We start from the raw sequence: 18,321 nt of genomic DNA, 5'->3' as shown, positions 1-18,321 counted from the left end.
ACCGCATATTAATACGTCAAGTTATTTCCTCTCCACACAACACACAGAGCTTCCGCTCAAACAACTTCCTGTTTCTGACCTTTCAACATAATAGTATTCTGCAATGTATTGAACGCCACCACATCGTGTTATCAACATTAACATTTTACTCTCTTTCACAAGAACTCAACATAAAACGTGTTGAGGCAATTCATTTCAGTTTTTTTCTTCAATGTTTCACAAGTCCAATCTGTCTTGCATTAAAGTGCAAATTAACACTGGACCACTTCTGTGTTTTCATTCAAGATTAAAAACCATAGAAGCATAAAGGCTAATACAGTGGATAATGGTGATAGATTTACAGAAAGTGTGCGAACGATCAAGAATTGACAATAGTATTAGAGGCGGTGCCCCCCCCCCCCCCATCAAATTCTGCTTGAGGCCCCACATAGGCTAGGGCCGGCTCTGTCTGTCGCTTATTTTTCTCGATTAATGGATAAGTTGTTTTGGTCCATAAAATGTCATAAAGTGGTGAAAAATGTCGATCCTGTATCCCAAACCCCAAGATGACGTTTTGAGTTGTCCTCACACCAAAGATATTCAGTTTACTGTCGTAGAGGAGCAAAGAAAACAGAACATATTCACATTTAAGAAGCTGAAATCAGATACATTTGACTTAAGCATTTTTTTGAACTACTTGAACAGATATATCTATCATCAAAATAGTTAGTTGGAGATTAATTAAGCAATCGATTACTAGTCGATCATTCATTTATCATTTTTTAAACACTTTCGCGAAAATGAACGCTTCCCCCTCTGTTGTCGCACAGGCTCTTTGGTGACAGGAGGCGGGGGCGAGGTGAGTACTTTCATTTGAACAACCAGCTTTTCATTCCAATACGTTCCGTACTTCTTTTACAACGACCGCCCTGAAATCAAGAATTAAAGTAGGCTTTGGATTAAAAAAAATACCTATAATGTCTGCACTGGCCATGTGTGATCGCTGGGGGGCAAGTTGGTGAAGCCACAGGAAAAAGTGCCAGATTCTAAATGGACTTCGGTGTCGTTGCCCCAATCAAGAAAAGCTGCAAATTGACATTTACCCTAAACCCATTAAACACCTTTAATATTCAACCAACGTCCCGCTGGTTTGAATCCGCCTATGCGTTTAACTCGCGCGTTCACGTGACGGTGACATTTTGCCCTGCGTACAATGATCGCAGGTCGACCGCGGCGCTCCGACATCGCCCCCCCCCATGAATGTTTTGCACTTGCGGTCTCCTCTTGCAGCAGGCGCCGAGGCTCCACCTTTTCCACGCGGTCCAGTGACCTCACCGAAGTGGGCTGGATCGCGAGGGTGGGATTTCCAGGCGGTTTTTTCTCTCCTCCACACAGCTCCCGCGTATCCGTGTGTCCCTGCCTCTCTGCCTGCGAGGATCGACGCGGCTGCGGCGGTACCGAAACACGCTCTGGGCTTTTTCTCTTTTTTTTCCTTTTTTTTTTTCCTCACCATTTCATCGCCTCAGAAAAAAAGGGCCCTTGTACATCGGACGCTGGAGCCCCCCCCCTCCCACCACCACCCCCTTTTATTTTTTCTTCTTCTTCTTCTTCTTCTTCTTCTTCCTACACGCGACTCCAATCGGAATAATTAATTGAGGAATGTGGAAATCACAGAATGCCCGACAGCGCCGGAAAGAGATTTAAACCCACCAAATACATCCCAGTGTCCACCGCCGCCGCGCTCCTTGTGGGCTCGACCACTTTGTTCTTCGTGTTCACGTAAGTTTTTTTTTTGTGTTCTTATTCTGTGCACGCCGGTGGGTTGGGTTGGGGGGGGGGGGGTCCACACGCCTTGTGCCCCCCCCCCCCCCCCGGAGTGGGTTGCAAGTTCGGAAGATTGCATGGGTGGATTCAGTCACTGAGATGGAATAAAGTTTTTTTTTTGATTTTATTATAGGAGTATATGAAATCCAGTGGGGTGGGGGGGGATAAAGCCATGCAAGTTTAAAACCGCCATGGTCGTGCAGGAGACTTGGGCCGTATAGAGTCTCACTTTCCATTGAAAGAAATGTTTATGTGCGCGTGTGCGCGTGCGCGTGTGTTTGGGATGGCCCCGGCGTCACACTCAATCATCCAGGAGTTATTCTAGGGTCCTGCAAGGGGGCCCACAACTATATAGGCTTCATCGCCTGTCCCACCTTTGAGGGTGTGTAGACCCTCATGTGGGGTTTTCCTTTGGAGGGGGAGAATGTGCTCAGATCAGCAGAGGTCTACTACAGGGACCCCCCCCCCTCCCCTGACCAAGGGACAACAGGTCCCTTACTCTCTCTCTGGAGCGAGTAAGGGGCAACAAGCTGGTGACAGTGGTCCCATCATCACTGGCAGCAATCAGGATGATTACATGAGTCCCACAGTCACAATCACTGTCAGTGAACCCCCCCCCAGCCCCAGGTAGGAAGGCTTTCATCCCATGCCCCCTCCCTCTTCTGATAGATGAGGAGGATAATGCTGTGACGCTGTAGCAAGACAGAGAGTGATGTCTCTGGTCTGAATCATCATCATCCCCACTTTCATTTTCATCTTTGTGCTTGAACCCCCCCCCCCCCCCCCCCCCCCCCCCCCCCCCCCCCCCCCAGGTGTCATGCCCATTCTAATATTATCCATAAGGGAACTTGGAAATTGACGATGATTCGCCGCAATAGCGCCGTATTTGATGTCTATCATTTCGGATTCCTTTCAATTCTTCTTTAAATGGCTCTAGTTATTAGCTTTTGTGGATCTGATATATTACCAATGATCTTTACCTTTTTTGTAAGCAAGATTCAAAAAGTGCTAGATCTGGCCCATTCTGACATATGCGTGGCCTCGGTCTCAGGTCGGCGACCGAGACCGAACGAGACATATGTTGTTTTGTGGGATGTGCCAGTAGGATCCATTATCTTTGAAAATCCCAGCACTCCTTAGCGTGTACTTGTCTTGGGCTTTTGCATAAACAAATCGCCCGATTCAAAAGTCTTGTTGTGCACTGAAATTCGGCCACGTCAAATGATTAGTGCTTCTTCTTCTGCCGGGCGCTCAGTTGCACTCTACACTTTTAGGTTCATCCCCCAGCAGATGGTTGAAGGGTGTGGATTAAGACTTTACTCTGTCGCTCCTCCATTCCCCCAGTGAAAAAAAAAAAGGCCCAGACGATTGAACTGCGAGTAATGGAACCCCCCCCGGGCAGCAGTGCACGTCCGAACTAGGCCATGCCTCCTTTTACTCAAACACACACCCATTATCTTCAACCCAGTCCGGCCTCGTCCGTGGCCAGAGCTACACGTTTAAAAATACAAGCCGCAGAGAAAGCGTTTGTGCCTTTACCTTAAAGTCTCTTAAACCAGAATAAACATGAGGTGAAGTGCAACAGCAGGAAAATGTGACATTTTTTAAAAAATGTTGCCAGCCGTGAATGGAGTCACGCAGGGGTTAAAAGTAAAGCGGCTACGCCACTTCCTCATGTGCACTCGCACACAGCGGAGAGCCGGGGACGCAAATCTTTTTTTATTCCCAGGCTGCAGTGTGTTAAAGGTCTCAGTGTTGCCAACAGGCCACTTGGTGTCATATGGACAACGGAGGATTAGACCAAGGGTCAGCACACACACACACGCACACGCACACACACGCACACACACACACACACAGGGCTTGGCTTGCTGACGCCTGACAATTTTTTGTTTTCCCATAGAGATTGAATTAGAGCACATTAGGTAAAGAATTATTTATGTCCTCACCGCACGACCATATAAATTACCGAGGATAAGCTCTTAGCCGTGATTTAGCGATCACAATGACCCAGCCACAGATGGATCGATAACCTATGACCCCTGGGTATACGTCTAAATTTGTTCCAGTTCTGTATGGCTGCGCTGAATATGCTCCATTCCACCTCTTTAGGCAGAGGCAGTGCTCAGAATGGCTTAATCACCGCCCTTGACCATATGCCAATTGAATAACCTGCTCTGGAGAGCGGAACAGGCCATTCGCGTTTGTTGCCAAGCCCTAATAGTCCACACGTCAGGGTATACGCATGGCTAGATGTGCGGATCGATCCGCCGATCATCTGGACAAGACCTGCGCTCAGCAGTTTTGGCTGTGTGCGTGTGGGGGTGGGAGGGTGGGTGAATAATGAGAGTCAGTGAGTGGTGGCATTTGACCAGGCTCAGAGCGGCGCTGCGCCTGAGAAAGCGGGCCTTACAGGAATCTAATCTTCAGCTTCCACATCTGTTTCCTCCCTTTCACTGTGGATCCATTCACTCGGACTTCATTCAGATCCTGAGGCACGCATTGTTTTGCATTTGTGCTCCACTCAGAATTGTCCAGTGCACTGGTTCGTCCCACTGAGGTTGCAGCCCACTCGCCCGTACGCAGCATCACGTTTTTTTCCGAATGCTACCGCCCGAAGGTCTAAAAGATGTAATTGAAAGTTTGCTCATTGATCCTAATCTGCGTCGTGCGCGTGATTATGCACGCTGAGCCGCTGTCGTCTTTTTGTCAAGGGGTTCGGTTAACAAGCTCGCCGTCATTAATGCGGCGCTGCTCGGTATTAGTGTCCACCGGAGGCCCCGTTTTCCTTCCTCCTGTGCGACGTTCGTGGCTTCAAGGCGTCCTGCGTAACTTGTGCTGTTTATCCTCAGGTGAGGGGGGCCAAGCCGCCCCGCCTCGACTGCCTGTTTTAAATATTGCTCACATGACACTGGCGCTGATTTGGGTTTGAGTTTGTTAAGAGCCTTTTTTTCAGGAGGAGGAGATGACTGATATGTTATAAATTAGCCCTAATACACCATTGATTGTGTGCACTCATGAACAAGCAATCTCAGAATCTCAGCCCTCCTGAAGTGATACTCTGATGTGAAGTGACCGGGACTCTCTGACATGCTTGCAAAACTTAAATCTCCACGCTTGACATAAAAATAATCCGTGATTCCCACAAGAGTGGCAGACCACAACTCACCATAATTCATCTTCTGCACCGACTGTATTTAACCATCAGAGACATTCGCTGAAATATTATTATTCCGTTCCTCACACACTTTCACCGGATTAGGTTTCAGCCCCTCAGCTGAGGTGGATAAGGAGCCGTCCTGTCCCCGTGCCATGAAGAGGCCAAAAGTGGCTGATAGATGTACAAGCTCATCGGGGGTTAAAATATCCCCTTGGCCTGTTCACAAAACCCCCCGTGGTGCCGTCTGCTGGTTTGGTAGAGATATCAGCTCGCCGAGGATTAAAACCAGCAGCGGCTAGGTGCGCCGTTCCCAGTTTTGTCAGATTAGATAACGATGTCATTTCCTCCGTTGGCCCTCGCCCGTCAGCACCTCGGAGTGAGGGTCCGGAGACTGACAAATGGCAGTGCAGGGTTGTGGCACTCCTGCTGTCAGAGGGCACTTAAAGGGGGGCAAACAATAATGGGAGCAGAAGGAACCTTATTTCACTTTGAGGTAATTCAGAAGACAAGGCCAGAATTACATGTTGACCCAAAGCTATTGGGTGGTTTATGGTTTAGCACATTACTACACCAATTCTCTGCCCCTGTGGCGTCACCGCGTCAAAGCAAATAGAGCGGCTACATCGTGTGCGGGTGGTTAACTCGGAGCGACCGGCTCTATTGACCGTGAAGTATTTATACTCACAAGTAATCCCTCCCTGCGTTGTGTGCCCCCCCCCCCCCCCCGACCGGGGTGGTTGCCCGGTCGGAGCTGGTGCAGGAGGAAGCAGTGAAGAGACGAGAAGTGGTGGCGTTATTCCGGCGGGAACTCGATGTCTCAATCTAGAATTCATCACTCGTGTATTTTTAGCTGCTGACTGTTTGACCGTAACGGTAATCGAACGTGAGCTCCTGGCAAATGTTTGATCTGATCATGACGAGTGTGGTTCTTAAGGCAACACAGTGTTTTTGGTACCTTAAAATAATGGCTTCAAAAAATAATTTTGACGGTACTAACTGCCATTGCCACAGCGCTTCATTGGCAGCCATGATAAGAGCTGTTCGGATGCTCTAAAAAGGAGCTTCAATGCATCCTCCCTTAGCATAAGGTACACTGGACTTTCCTTTACGAAAGGAAAGGAGAAATAGACGCCCCACAATTCATTGCGCCAGCGACATTTAACGTGATGCGCCATGCACAGACGTAAACGATTAAATCAAGAATAGTAGGAGTAGAAGAAGAACGTCGAGAACATCCGACGTCGCATAACGACGTAGTGTAGTGAAAGTCGAGTCGGATTCTCTGAGCAGCGCTGTCGGCTTTTCCTAAGTCCTATGAATCCTCCTTTACACCTTTCCTTGACCTCATGACGTTTCCCAATGAGGTCAAGGAACAGTAGATGGGAAAAGACGATTGGAAGGACGATCCCAATCCACCCCCGATTGGGACTTGGTGGATGGAGGAACTGAAGGAAACCATTGCCAATACATCCTGAATATGAATACACACACGCATACACACCAACCAGTCCTGTCAGCCGGAGCAGGGAACTACCATATATCATTTTGTATGTCGAGGCATGGTATGTCCAGCTGCTGGGCCCTCTCAGTGTAAAGCTGTGGCGTAGTGTTTCTCACTTGGGGGTCAGGACTCCAGGTCCTTTAAAGATTCCAATGGGAACTGCAGAAAAGTGAAGTAGTTTCATTTCATTTGTCTGTTGTCGTTCTCTCAATTCAGTCCAATTCAATTCAAATAACTTTATTTATCCGTTAGGGAACCTCGTCTGTGTAAAAGCCTGCAAACAACATTCAACATATAACTCATCCAGAGATCAGTCAGCAGTGGTGTAAAGGTAAAATAAAAAGGACAATATAAAATAGTGTTAAAATGAGCAGTGTTTCAATAATCGGATTAGCCATCGATGAGTCTGATGGATGTGGGCACAAAGCTTGACATGGCTCTCCTTAGTCCTGGCCGTGAGTGATCTGTATCTGCATCCTGAGGGAACATCCCACTAATAGAATTACGTCTGTGGTCACTTGTGGGGAGAGTCGCCTCCCCCGCCCGCAGCCTCGTCAGCCTGTAGCGTAGTCGGTGGCTGTAGAGTCTAAAGACAAACTTCTGCTGAAGTGAGAGAATACGGAGCTTGTCTTTTATACATCATGGTTCAAGTGGGTGCCTGGGCAGAGTTTGCATACAGTCTCTCACAGTATTGATGAGCAAAAGGGGCCCAGAGATAAAGACCAGGTCGTCTAATCTCATCCCGTCCCGGGACTCCTGTCACTGCTCGACAAGTAGGTTAAGATAATGCCTCCAGATCCTCTTGCGTGGAACTCTACCACGCACCGTTGAACGGGGCGACCACATTTCGCACAAGCACAAACTGATGCCGAGTCAAAATTACATTACGCTTCGGGTCGAGGCGCGTGTCTCTGACTGCGATCAAGTAAAATGTCCGTGTGTATTAGAATCAACATGTTTCCTTTTTTTTGTGGAATGATGTAAATTGTTGTCATTTCAGGCGGGCTAGAAACCCAATTTGCATAAAACCACGTCGAAAACCAACAGGGTGAGAATATTGTTTGCATTGTAACGATGGCTCGTAAATGAATTAAAGCATGAACATCCGAATCTGCAACAGTCGGTGATAAGTAATCTTAATTGGGTGTCATGTTCTCGCAGGATTTTCCAGTACATGTATAGCTTTAATGGAAATCAGTGCTTCATAAAAGTAGCCTGCTCTGAGTTTTCTGTGTATATATATATTTCTCTATAAGAACAAGGAAGAAAGTCTTATATTTGTCCAGATGATTAGTTTGTACTGTACATCTATAGAACTAAGAGAAACATTTCTGTCTTTTCGTTTCTCACTGCAACTCGTGAATGTGCTCCTTTCTCCATGTCTATTTAAAAACCTTTTGGGTTTCTCTGAAGCAGTGAACTTCTGGAGCTCCGGTGCTGGCCAAAAAAAAGAAAAAGAGGAGTAAATTGTGCCCTGTGAGGCCATAGTTGAGCTAAATGGATCCATGTGGATGGAGTGCACAGCAGTGTGTGGGCGAAAAAAGTGCGGGAAAAAGTGCAGCGAGGTGCTGTCAAGAGTTGTGCTGTGCTCCACCGACCCTCCCACCGGCCCGTGCGAGGCTGAGGGCCGCCTGGAGAGCCTCCTCTTGGGGGGAACATGTGGGATTCATTTAGACTTCGGCCTCTCCCTCGATGGGTGTCTCCACCCTGTTTCCCCCCTCGTGTTGTTTTTGTCAGAGGGAGAGGGTGACTGGTAGTAAGTAGAAACAGAGCTCTCGGGCTCGAGACCTCCCCCCCGCAGCGCCGGCCAAAGGATTCCAGTGTTTACAAGAGTGTCGCTGTGTGTCCATCCCTGGACCGCGGAGGAAGACGGGCAGATAGGCTCTGTGATTATAAAGGGCAGGCCTTCCGCACTTTTTCAAATGGTTTCGGAAGTCTGCGGAGATGAGAGGGCCCGAAGACCACGACACATTTGTCTGTGGAGTGTGTATGTGGGTTCAACCACGGAGCTACTGGAGTCCTAAGAAAATGTCGAATTTTAATACATTTCTAGTAAAAATTTGACATTCCTGTCAGAAGGGGAGCAGACTGTGTGGCATGTTTTTTTGTTTGTTGTTTTTTTGGCCCCTGGGGTAATAAAAAGTCAGAAAGCTTCTAAGTGGACATGTTTGCTTTGCTGCATAAATAAGTCACAAAATAGTCGGCATGTTTCCGGCCATATCAATTTAAAAAGGTAATAATATTCAAGTTTAGTGTTTTTAGCTCGTGTTTGTTGACCCCTCGTGGCCAAATAATCATATTTATACATCATACCACGCTAATATTCTGTGTGTGTGTGTGTGTGTGTGTGTGTGTGTGTGTGTGTGTGTGTGTGTGTGTGTGTGTGTGTGTGTGTGTGTGTGTGTGTGTGTGTGTGTGTGTGTGTGTGTGTGTGTGTGTGTGTGTGTGTGTGTGTGTGTGTGTGTGTGTGTGTGTGTGTGTGTGTGTGTGTGTGTGTGTGTGTGTGTGTATATACAGAGGGCTCCAGCCAGGCTTGTCTCTGTCGGACTTTTTCCCCCCATTCTCTTTGTACTTCATGGCAGAGGTGACCTTTATACTGTCGAGTCTGGTCCGTCACACGATATTAGGTCACACCTCTCTGGACAGTTTATGAATAGGCTTTTCCATTTTCATATTAATATTTATCGCAGCTCGACCTCCCGGGCCAAGCATTTCCATACATAGCAATGTCCTTTTTTTGCAGACCTCGCGACGCTCAACTGTTTGGTATTTTTGCTCTGACCTTTGGGGAATTGTGCTTTTTATATATCTTTTTATATAAACCCAAAGGCATGCAAAACCTATTTTTATATATATATATATATATATATATATATATATATATATATATATATATATACATACACTTAATGGTTCATTGTGTTGTGCAGCAGCAGCAGCTGTTTGCCTTCCACCCAAGCCTCACACTTAGTTCTCACCCCCGTCTCGAAGCCTCCGCTCTCACATCGTATCTGAAGTGGTGAGTGAACTCCCCTGGCACTGAGGCAAATATGAACAGAATGGGCAAATACGGCGCTGCAATTTGTGCTTTATTTATGCTGGATTCGTCAGGTAGGTTTCGTCTGTTGACCGCCCGCCAGTTTGCTAAGCCACGGCCAGAGTGCAGAGACGGAAAGCAAAGCCCAGTGAAGCTCCACCACGGAACCCGTCGGTAGGCGGGCCGCTGCGCTCCAATCGCTCACAGAGTTATCTTTGTGTCGCCCCGTCAAAGTGTCTATTTAAAATAACGGTATCATGTTTGACAGCAGAGGATATTTTACACAAGGTTTATTTCCCAATGTGCAAATGTATTATTCAACCCTCAGGCATTCACCATTCTATCTATGGATTCCAGGTCCACTCGCTGCTAATATAGTGGCCTGACTGTCATATGCAGAGAAATGATTCCCCGAGTTTGGAACTGGAAGCCAGTTTTGAAAGGTCTGTGCAGAGTTTTCATTCTGAACGTGGACTTTAATTTTTGCTTGTGTTTTAGCACTTGGATTGACTTTGATTTTAGTCCCGAGGATTGTTTTATTCATCAATCTCTGCTTTCCAAAGCAGTGAAAGAGACACTTTGACAGCTGTGCTCTTTTCATTACACAATTTGACAGACAATGACAAATGCGTTTGTCTTGATTCAAGGGGAAGGAAGTCGTTGACCACATCTGTGACAGGGGACGGGACTCTGAACTTTCTGCTGGAGGGTCGCCAGCCACCCAGCCAGCCGAGAGCTGTGGACTTCCTGCGCTGCGCTGCTTTTCTTTGGCTCCGCGTTGTGCAAAGTTCCGCACAAAAGCCTGTGTGCAGCCAAATTACATCACGGTTGCTCATCGTTACTTTGTTACAGGAAGTTTGACATGAGAATTCTTCACTCATGCATGATCTTCAGTAGGGGTGCAACTTACGATTATTTTAGATTAATTGATTAATTAATCGGTTCATAAAATGTCATAAAATGGTGAAAAATGTCGATCGTGTTTCCCAAAAACCCCGAGATGATGTTTTGTTTTGTCAACACACCAACTGTCACAGAGGGGGAAAAAAGAAACCAGAAAATATTCACATTTAAGATGCTGAAATCAGAGAATTTAGACTTTTTAAAAAAAACTACCTGAACCGATTAATTGATTATCAAAAAAGTTGACGATTAATTTAGTTATTTGATTACTCATCGATTAATCGAATAACTGTTGCAGCTCTAATCTTCAGTGACACACATGCTAAATAGAAATCATCATAGAAATCAATAACAAAGCTTTCCCCCTGTTGTATTAATGTTAACTTTGTCACACGATGATGTGACGTGGCTCAGTCAAGCACTTCCAATTGTGCTGTCTGTTGTTTTTGTTGGGCCGTGTGGCTCAGCGGCTCTCAGGACGCCTCGGCCCTCTCAGTTTGCTTTGGCTTTCACGCTGCCTTATCTCTTCCAGGGCGAGGATGTTGACGGGTTTTTTTCGCCTCTCTCAACCCGTTGATTGTCAAATCGTTGCACGGCAGTAGGCACAGGAGGTCTGTCGAGCTTTAAGAATTCTCCACAAGAACAAGCGGTGTTCATGGGGCCGTGGAAAGGGTGATAATTTACATTTGAATGAGGATGGTCTTTATTTTTTTCAAGCCTTTCCAAAAACCAGAAAGGCGGTCAAAGGTGTGTTTACCCGCTCAAATGTAAGCTCATCATTAGTACGAAACGTCTGCAGCAGACATAAAAATGAACCTTCCTTCAAATGTTACTATTACTCTTTATTGCAACAGCTTAAAACAATTAGACAGTGAATTGTGGCGTGTGCAAAGGTCCGGGCTCCCCTTCTGCTTGTAAAACACTCGGGACTTTGTTATCTCATTAGGCCTTAATTGACTAGTTAGGCCCTTTAAGGCAGGTTAAGTCCTGTCATTATGGAACTGTCAGACGACGACGATTCCAGTGCTGGTAAATTCTCCGACTCTTCAACACCTAACTGATGGCCGTAAGGCAGGGGAGGCTGTGAGAAGGTATCTAAACAACCTCCCGCTTGAAATTCCACCGTTTGAAATGTCATTAAGGAGCGGCAGTCGAGTAGAACTGTGGAGGTCGGGGCTAAATCTGGAAGGCCAGACGAAGCAGCGTGTCTGCTGGGTTGAAAGGCAAAGCTCCATGTGAGCGGCAGGAAGGTTTAGCTGACACAGGAGTGGCGGTGCACCACCCCGCTGTGCCGCGGTGGTGCACAAACGGGGTCTACATGGAAGAGACATCAGAAGGAAACCTCACCTATGACCTTAACGTAAAAGTCAACTTCTGTCTGCAGCCCATAAGCCAGAGTGGGTTTTTTTGGAAGCCAATGCTGTGGACCGATGAACTTAAAATTGAGCTCTTTGGTCACAATCAACGAAGGCGTGGAGAAAAAGAACGCCTTTCTACTGTTTTGCATGGGGGTGGAAATATCCTGGCTTTGGGTTGTGTGGCTACCTGTTGCACAGGAAACCTGAGGAAAGAGTGGGTTCAACTAAACATTAGCAAAGTCCGCATGAAAGGGTCCTTCAGTCAGTCAGGAAAGTGAAACAGAAAGAGTCCCTTTTCTCAGGCCTCATTACTTCAATTTTTTTAAGTTTAAGCTACAGTGTGTAATATTTATGAGAAGTTGTTCACAGAAATTGAATATATTGTCCATGACTATGTGTTCATATATGTAGGATCACCTGCAACATAGAACCGGTGTAAAAATAATGAGTTGGACCCATGACCTCCGTGTGAGTCGCCATGTTTGTTACGTCGTGTTGAATACGGTTGTTGCACAAAGCGGTCCAGAATACGTCGCATCCGCGTAGAATTTTCAGCGCTGATGGAAACTGGAAAAGGAATGCCACCGTAAAGTGTCGCCTGTCGGGTGCTCAGTTGGTTGCGGTTTGCAACTTTACCACCAGATGCCGCCAGAAAAGTAAAAAAAATTACGCCCTGCGGCTTTAATGAAATAAAAAAAGGTAGCAGAACATTAACATTTGAAGAAAGCTTCTGTTACTCTTACCGCAGGGGTTGTTTACTTCTTTTCCCTTTTAGAAATCAACAAAATATGGAATTTGCCAAGGGACGCCCAAACATCGGCTTTCAGTGGTACACAAAAGTGCCCCCAACCCAGCGTTACTTTCATGGCCCAGGAGCACATCATTAGTTGTTGTTTGTTGTTGTCGTTATAGCTTATGTCAAAAATAATAAGTCCTGTTCACGACTGTCACATCACAGTTTAGGCAACAGGGACTTCAGAGCCTTGCATCCTCTATAACTAGGCACAGGTAAGCAGCTTTATCGTGCCTCTCTTTCACGGTGCAGATATTTTCTTCTGGTTGTTTTTCTGGGTTGTTTTTTTTACTGTATTTTGCTCTTGGGGACACTAAGTAGAATCATCCATCTTCAGGGATGGGCTTGAAACCCACAGCTTAAAGCAGGTATCGCAAACTGAGACTTGCACATTAACCATCTGCACTTAGTCTCGTGCCTAATGTGTGAAATGCCAACAGACCCGAGGCCAAGTGGGCGGAGAACTAAAGCGGCGCCTGTGGGTGCTGCTGCCGGGAGTTTCACAGCCTCACCGGTGCCACTTTACTCCAAATTAGTCGTCTGAGCTGCTTCTTAGCTGGACGGCTGGCTCTTAATCCGACTCGCACTCGGACGCGATCTAATTCACTGACCCGGTTGCACCCGGTTAGTTCAGCAGGCCTGAAAGCGTTTGATCGGAACTGACGTGAACAGCAGACTTTGTTGTTCTCGGAGTCCGTTGCCTCCAGCCCAACCGGCCAAGCCTCATCTGATCCCTCAAATTGTATTAATTGTGTTCCCTGTTGACAGCAGGGCTTACGGACACAGGGCAGCGAATGTCTGTCCATACTGACGCGTACTGCCCCTAATTTATATTCCTACGATATGTTTTCTCACAGTTTCCTAAAATAATGGGTCAAAATGGCAGCGGTGAGTGTACATCATGATGTATCGCCCGATCCATGGTTGAGCGATACACCTTGTTGCAACCGGGCAGTGTGCTGCTCCTGCTGTGTGTTGTGTTGTGTACCGCGTCTGTGAATGTGCAGCAAAAGCCGAGTCGTCTCCTCCCGTGGAGCATGTACTCGGGCCGTTTCCCCCTCTCTCGTTTCCCCGACTGCAGCTCGACTTCACTTACACACTCTGCCCACTGAAGTTTAATAATGCAGCGGTTGTAATGTACCGCTTTGCATTATTCCCACCAGCGCACGGGCTTTTGAGCGTCGCAGAATATATGACGGGTTAACATGCAAATATCAATTAGTCCGTTTTATCGATCACCACCCAAGGCCATGCCCAGCACTGTGCTCGCTGACCCTCCCTAAATCATTTCACATTCTGATCCTGCAACCCCCACTTCCGTGTGTTTTTTGTAAAAGATTTCGACTTGCATCGATTCACAGGTTTTCTCTCCGCTAGATTCACTCCTCTGGAAGTCTTAATCTGGCCAAGTTTTTCCAAAATGAAGAGCAGTGTGCTGCAGTTCGCTTGACGAGTGCCGCACCAGACACCTAAGATAAGATATATTCATATCTGTCAAACCCAGAGCATGAGGCCAAGATCGAGTCTCTGCATTCAGTTCCTGACAGGGCAAGTTGTGGACATGCGCATTTTTGCATCATCTCACCGTGGCAGGTGAGGAGGGCCCCTCAGATAGGTGCCCTGGGGGCTTTAGCCTGCCTTGCACCATCCCTCCTCCTCTGTATTAATGAAATCACTCAGGGTTGCAACGATTATCTGTGATGGGCCCCCGCGTTCCTTGTTCCTATGAGCATATTTCTGCATATAATGCAAGTGGAGCAGCAAATTGAGGAGCTCCCCTCTGACAAATGTGCACAGAATGTTATTGGTGTGTCTCAGCAAGTCTTCCCCGGAGATCTCGTTCACATTTTACATTCAGAAACAAAGTTTTGGAAATATTTCAAGCTGTTTTCTGGTTTGTTGAAGCACTCAGAAAGTTTGATTGCAAACAGTACTGTAGTGCAGTATGTCTTGACCTATGTCTTGGATATTGCTGTACCTCTGAATATTTTAAATGTTTGTTAACAATTAATCGATGAATCTATTTGTAATCGACTACCAAATTAACCGCCAACTATTTTGATAATCTATTAATCGTTTTAAGTTGTTTTTTCTGGGGAAGAAAAGTCGAAATTCTCTGATTTCAGCTTCTTAAATGTGAATATTGTCTGGTTTCTTCGCCCCTCTATGACAGTAAACCAAATATCTTTGGTGTGTGGACAAAACAAAACATCATCTTGGGGTTTTGGGAAACACGGTCGACATTTTGAACCAAACAACTGATCGATTAATCGAGAAAATAATAATAATGTGTGCAATAGTTAAGGGGTGCAGGCCACAGTGACTGACAGCTATAATCATTTTTTGATGGCATTTGAGGAGTCTTAGTGCAGGAACTGGAGAGACACATTAACGATGTCGGGAGGCCGATTTGATGGAAATCCCAAATTAGGATTTTCCTGGAGGAGAAGGAGCAGGAATCGCAAAGAAAGTGCCGAGCAGTCAGAAGCTACACCTGGCTCCGGGGCAGCGCCAGCACCATAAGCAATTGTTCAGGATGGTGCATATAAGCAGCAGTACAGCTGTCTCGGTCCCAGAGCTAAATGAAGACCTGCAGGAGGCCGTACGCGAGCGTAGCTCAAATGTCAAATTTGTGCTCGGGCCCTAGAAGAAACGTCAGCTCAGCTCTGGCGAGGGGTTGGCGTTGTTGTGTCTGGAGCAGCCGAAGAGAAAAAGGGCCCCGCGTCTGAGCAGGGGGTGACAACAGCTGCCCCGTGGAGCCCGCTTTCATGTTGCAAGGCTTGAGGTGTGGTGGCAGGTGGGACAGGAGAGCACTGGCAGAGCCGAGGCTAAAGAGGAGAAAACCGAACAAAAGGACAAACCCGTGCACCAGCCCCGCGCTCCTACTGCGTATTTCCCACAGAGTATTTTTAGACCGTTACTGATATAAATCGGAGCATCTGTCTTGCAATTTCAGGGGCCTGTCATACTGTTAGCCATGTCGACGTTCACAAATTTGCCTGTCGCCACTGTCCGCAGAGTGAACAGTCTCGGAAAATCTAATTTGTCACGGTAACAGGCTGGAAAGAAGATTTTTCACATGGGAAAAGACGGCAAATGATGTCTTATGTAAGCCGTGTGTGTAGGTGCACACGGATGGCGAACCATGTAGTAGATTATCCATTTAAAAAGTAACCGAAAGTTTTATTTAAGCACTGTGAAACATGTGGCAACCAGATCTGGAAGAAACTGTTCGGCTATGTGTAGTGAAATAAATGCGTAAGAATGTGAATATGTATATTCCTTACTGGTATCTTCAGGTTTGGTAGGATTTTGTATTGCCTTGCTGTATAAATTATGTTTAAATTTGACGGTTTTCATTTCAGAAAACCCCCTCAGCAATAAGTGCTCTCACAATAATTGTATTCTTGGCACAGGGTGGTAAAAGCTTTCCGAAATGGCCTTCGCACCACACTACAAACATCCTCTGTTAAAAAAAAAAAAAAGGACGGCAGCACATTTACACATACTTGTACCCGAGCAAAACCAGCACAACAAAATCAATTCAGATGGATAGATTCCCAGAGACTACGGGTGAATAATTGATAAACTATGCAAGATGTCTGTGCAGAGTCTCGTTCATCCAGGTCACAGTTATCTCATCCGCAAGGAGCAACTGGACTTGGTTGTGGTTTCTCCAAAAAGGCAGAATGATAAATCCTACTTGTGTCACATCAGTCTCATCAGACTTGATTGGACAATGTCCATTTTGCAATCAACGAACGACGAACTGGCCATCTGGACGTTCTGGAGAGGTCCAGTACGGCCGTCGGCGGTCGCCCGGCTGGTATTTGGAAGGGCGATTTATTCTTCCATGCTTTGTTTTGTTGTGCGAATGTAACGTGGTCTGTCAGTCGCGTGTTTTGCTGCTCAGTGTGTAAACTTCACTCAACGACATATTAGTAGCCATGCTATCCATAATTCTCATGGTGCTACGTGGTGTCAATCTGCGCAGTTCGTGGCGGTTGGGCCTATTTGGGGGGGAAAGTCAAGGGCCGTTTTTCAGTCCAAGTCCCGTCCCTGACCACAGAGGAACGTAAGCTCAGCCCGCAGCCTAGAGTACCACGTGAATCAGGCAACTGGACGTTAAATGTGAGCAGAGAAACGGGTCTGGGCTGTTAACGGACACTCTTGGTCAAACTCTGATCCTCCCATCAGCCTCCGGGTCTGGGATGACCTCACACCTTCATATACACACACATTTAGAAAGACAAAAAACTAAAATACATGGACTTTAAAAAGAAAAAATGATAGAATAACAGTTGAAAGGACATTGAGCATGGCTGCAGGAAAAGTGCAATACGCTGTGACCCTCTACACTGCTATCCATTTCATGAGTTTCATCACTGTATGATCACATCTCCGTTAACTCGCGGCGTCAAAATTCTATGCGACTGAGCCTGTGGGTTATTTAAAAGCTGCAAGACGCGCTGCCTGTGTCTGCGGTCCTCGAGAGCACTGTTGGCCAGAAGGCAGGCCGCCGGCGCTGCCGACACATTTTTCAAGCCCTGTCACAGCGAGGCCTCGCGCTGCACTTAATGAAGCGCCCACCGAATGAGTGAGGGTATCGATCGTCCCTCTAATGAGCCAGGCATGAAGCAAGAGCTAATTATTTTTATGATATAATGGCACGGCCGCGTTCAAGTCAGTAGCACGCACACTGTGAAGTTGAAGAGTGACCTTAATTTATAGTCTCTGATTAAATATTTAAGGTCTTGCGAGGCAATCAGTGACACGGCGTACAACGGCTTTATAGGAATGAACAAATATCTTAAAGCTGCACTAATTGATATATGTTATTTAATGTTTTCTGGATTAAGTGACTATGTATAATGTGAAAGGTATGACTCATAGTGCGATAGTAGAGATTAGCAGACAAAAAGGTTCAGAGTGATATTGGACTGCTAGTCATCTATAGGCAAGGAACCTGAAACAAAATCCATATTAATGCAGTGCCATATCCGCTGGACGTGTAAATAAACAGCTGAGTGCTCACACGGTTACTCGGTGTTGTGTTTACAGCTCGTCGCACTGCTCGTAATTGGACAAAAATCCAATAGCGCAGGTTTGTCAGAAAAGTTTGTAATGATACTACATATGTCTACACAACGGCCTCTAACGGAGTGTTCACTGAGTCACCGTAGAGCTGTGTGCGGCTCGCTGTCTCTCTCTCACTCTCACACTCTCACACTGACCGTCAGCAGCACCAGGAGAAATCTGCTTCAAAAGTGAGTCATCTGGAGATACCGTCCCAAACAATGTCCCTACCTAAGTTTGACGAAAATCTGTCCATGTGTTTATGAGTTATTCTGTCCAAACACACACACACACACACAAACCCTGCTATATCAGTGCCCAGGGTAATTGTAGTACATTTCAGTGGAATGTGTATTTCTGTCATTCAATTTTCAATATTTGAAGATAAATAAGGGACAAGATGCCCCCCCCGGGCCCCCCGGGGTCAGGCGACACATCAGCCTCGGCTTTCTGCCACAAGCCAGTCGATCTATAACCAGTTTTTGATCACTTCTGGGCGCTCAGCATCTGTCAAACAGAGCGTCGTGTCCTCAGCTGCTTAGCGTGTCTCCGAGTGAAGAGCTGAAGTAAAGCTTCAGGATGGGAGTGCAACAAAAATACTTTTTTTTTGTTGTTGCAGGCTGTGATTTCAGTTAATTGGCAAACCAGTGTAGTGGCATACCCCATATGACTTGGCGCCGTTTCTTCTCA

The 18,321-nt window shown here is 46.5% G+C and overlaps 1 protein-coding gene across 3 annotated transcripts in view; it reads left to right on the top strand.

Annotated features, from left to right (window-relative positions):
- The first annotated feature begins 1,296 nt into the window (after window positions 1-1,296).
- The window catches only part of zdhhc8b (zinc finger DHHC-type palmitoyltransferase 8b), a 65,196-nt gene continuing 48,171 nt past the window's right edge, over window positions 1,297-18,321 (top strand). For 2 of the 3 annotated variants that reach the window (XM_035640827.2, XM_035640826.2), the window contains exon 1: window positions 1,297-1,758. In XM_035640827.2, the coding sequence (XP_035496720.2) occupies window positions 1,655-1,758 (104 nt within the window). In that variant the 5' untranslated portion in view covers window positions 1,297-1,654. The remainder of the gene's footprint in view (window positions 1,759-18,321) is intronic. The other variant, XM_035640825.2, reaches the window with a different exon arrangement.

Source organism: Scophthalmus maximus, chromosome 3 (genome assembly GCF_022379125.1).
Source record: "Scophthalmus maximus strain ysfricsl-2021 chromosome 3, ASM2237912v1, whole genome shotgun sequence".
NCBI lineage: Eukaryota > Metazoa > Chordata > Actinopteri > Pleuronectiformes > Scophthalmidae > Scophthalmus > Scophthalmus maximus.
Note: the sequence above shows the minus strand (reverse complement) of the source record. Positions and strands in the feature narration are given on the sequence as shown.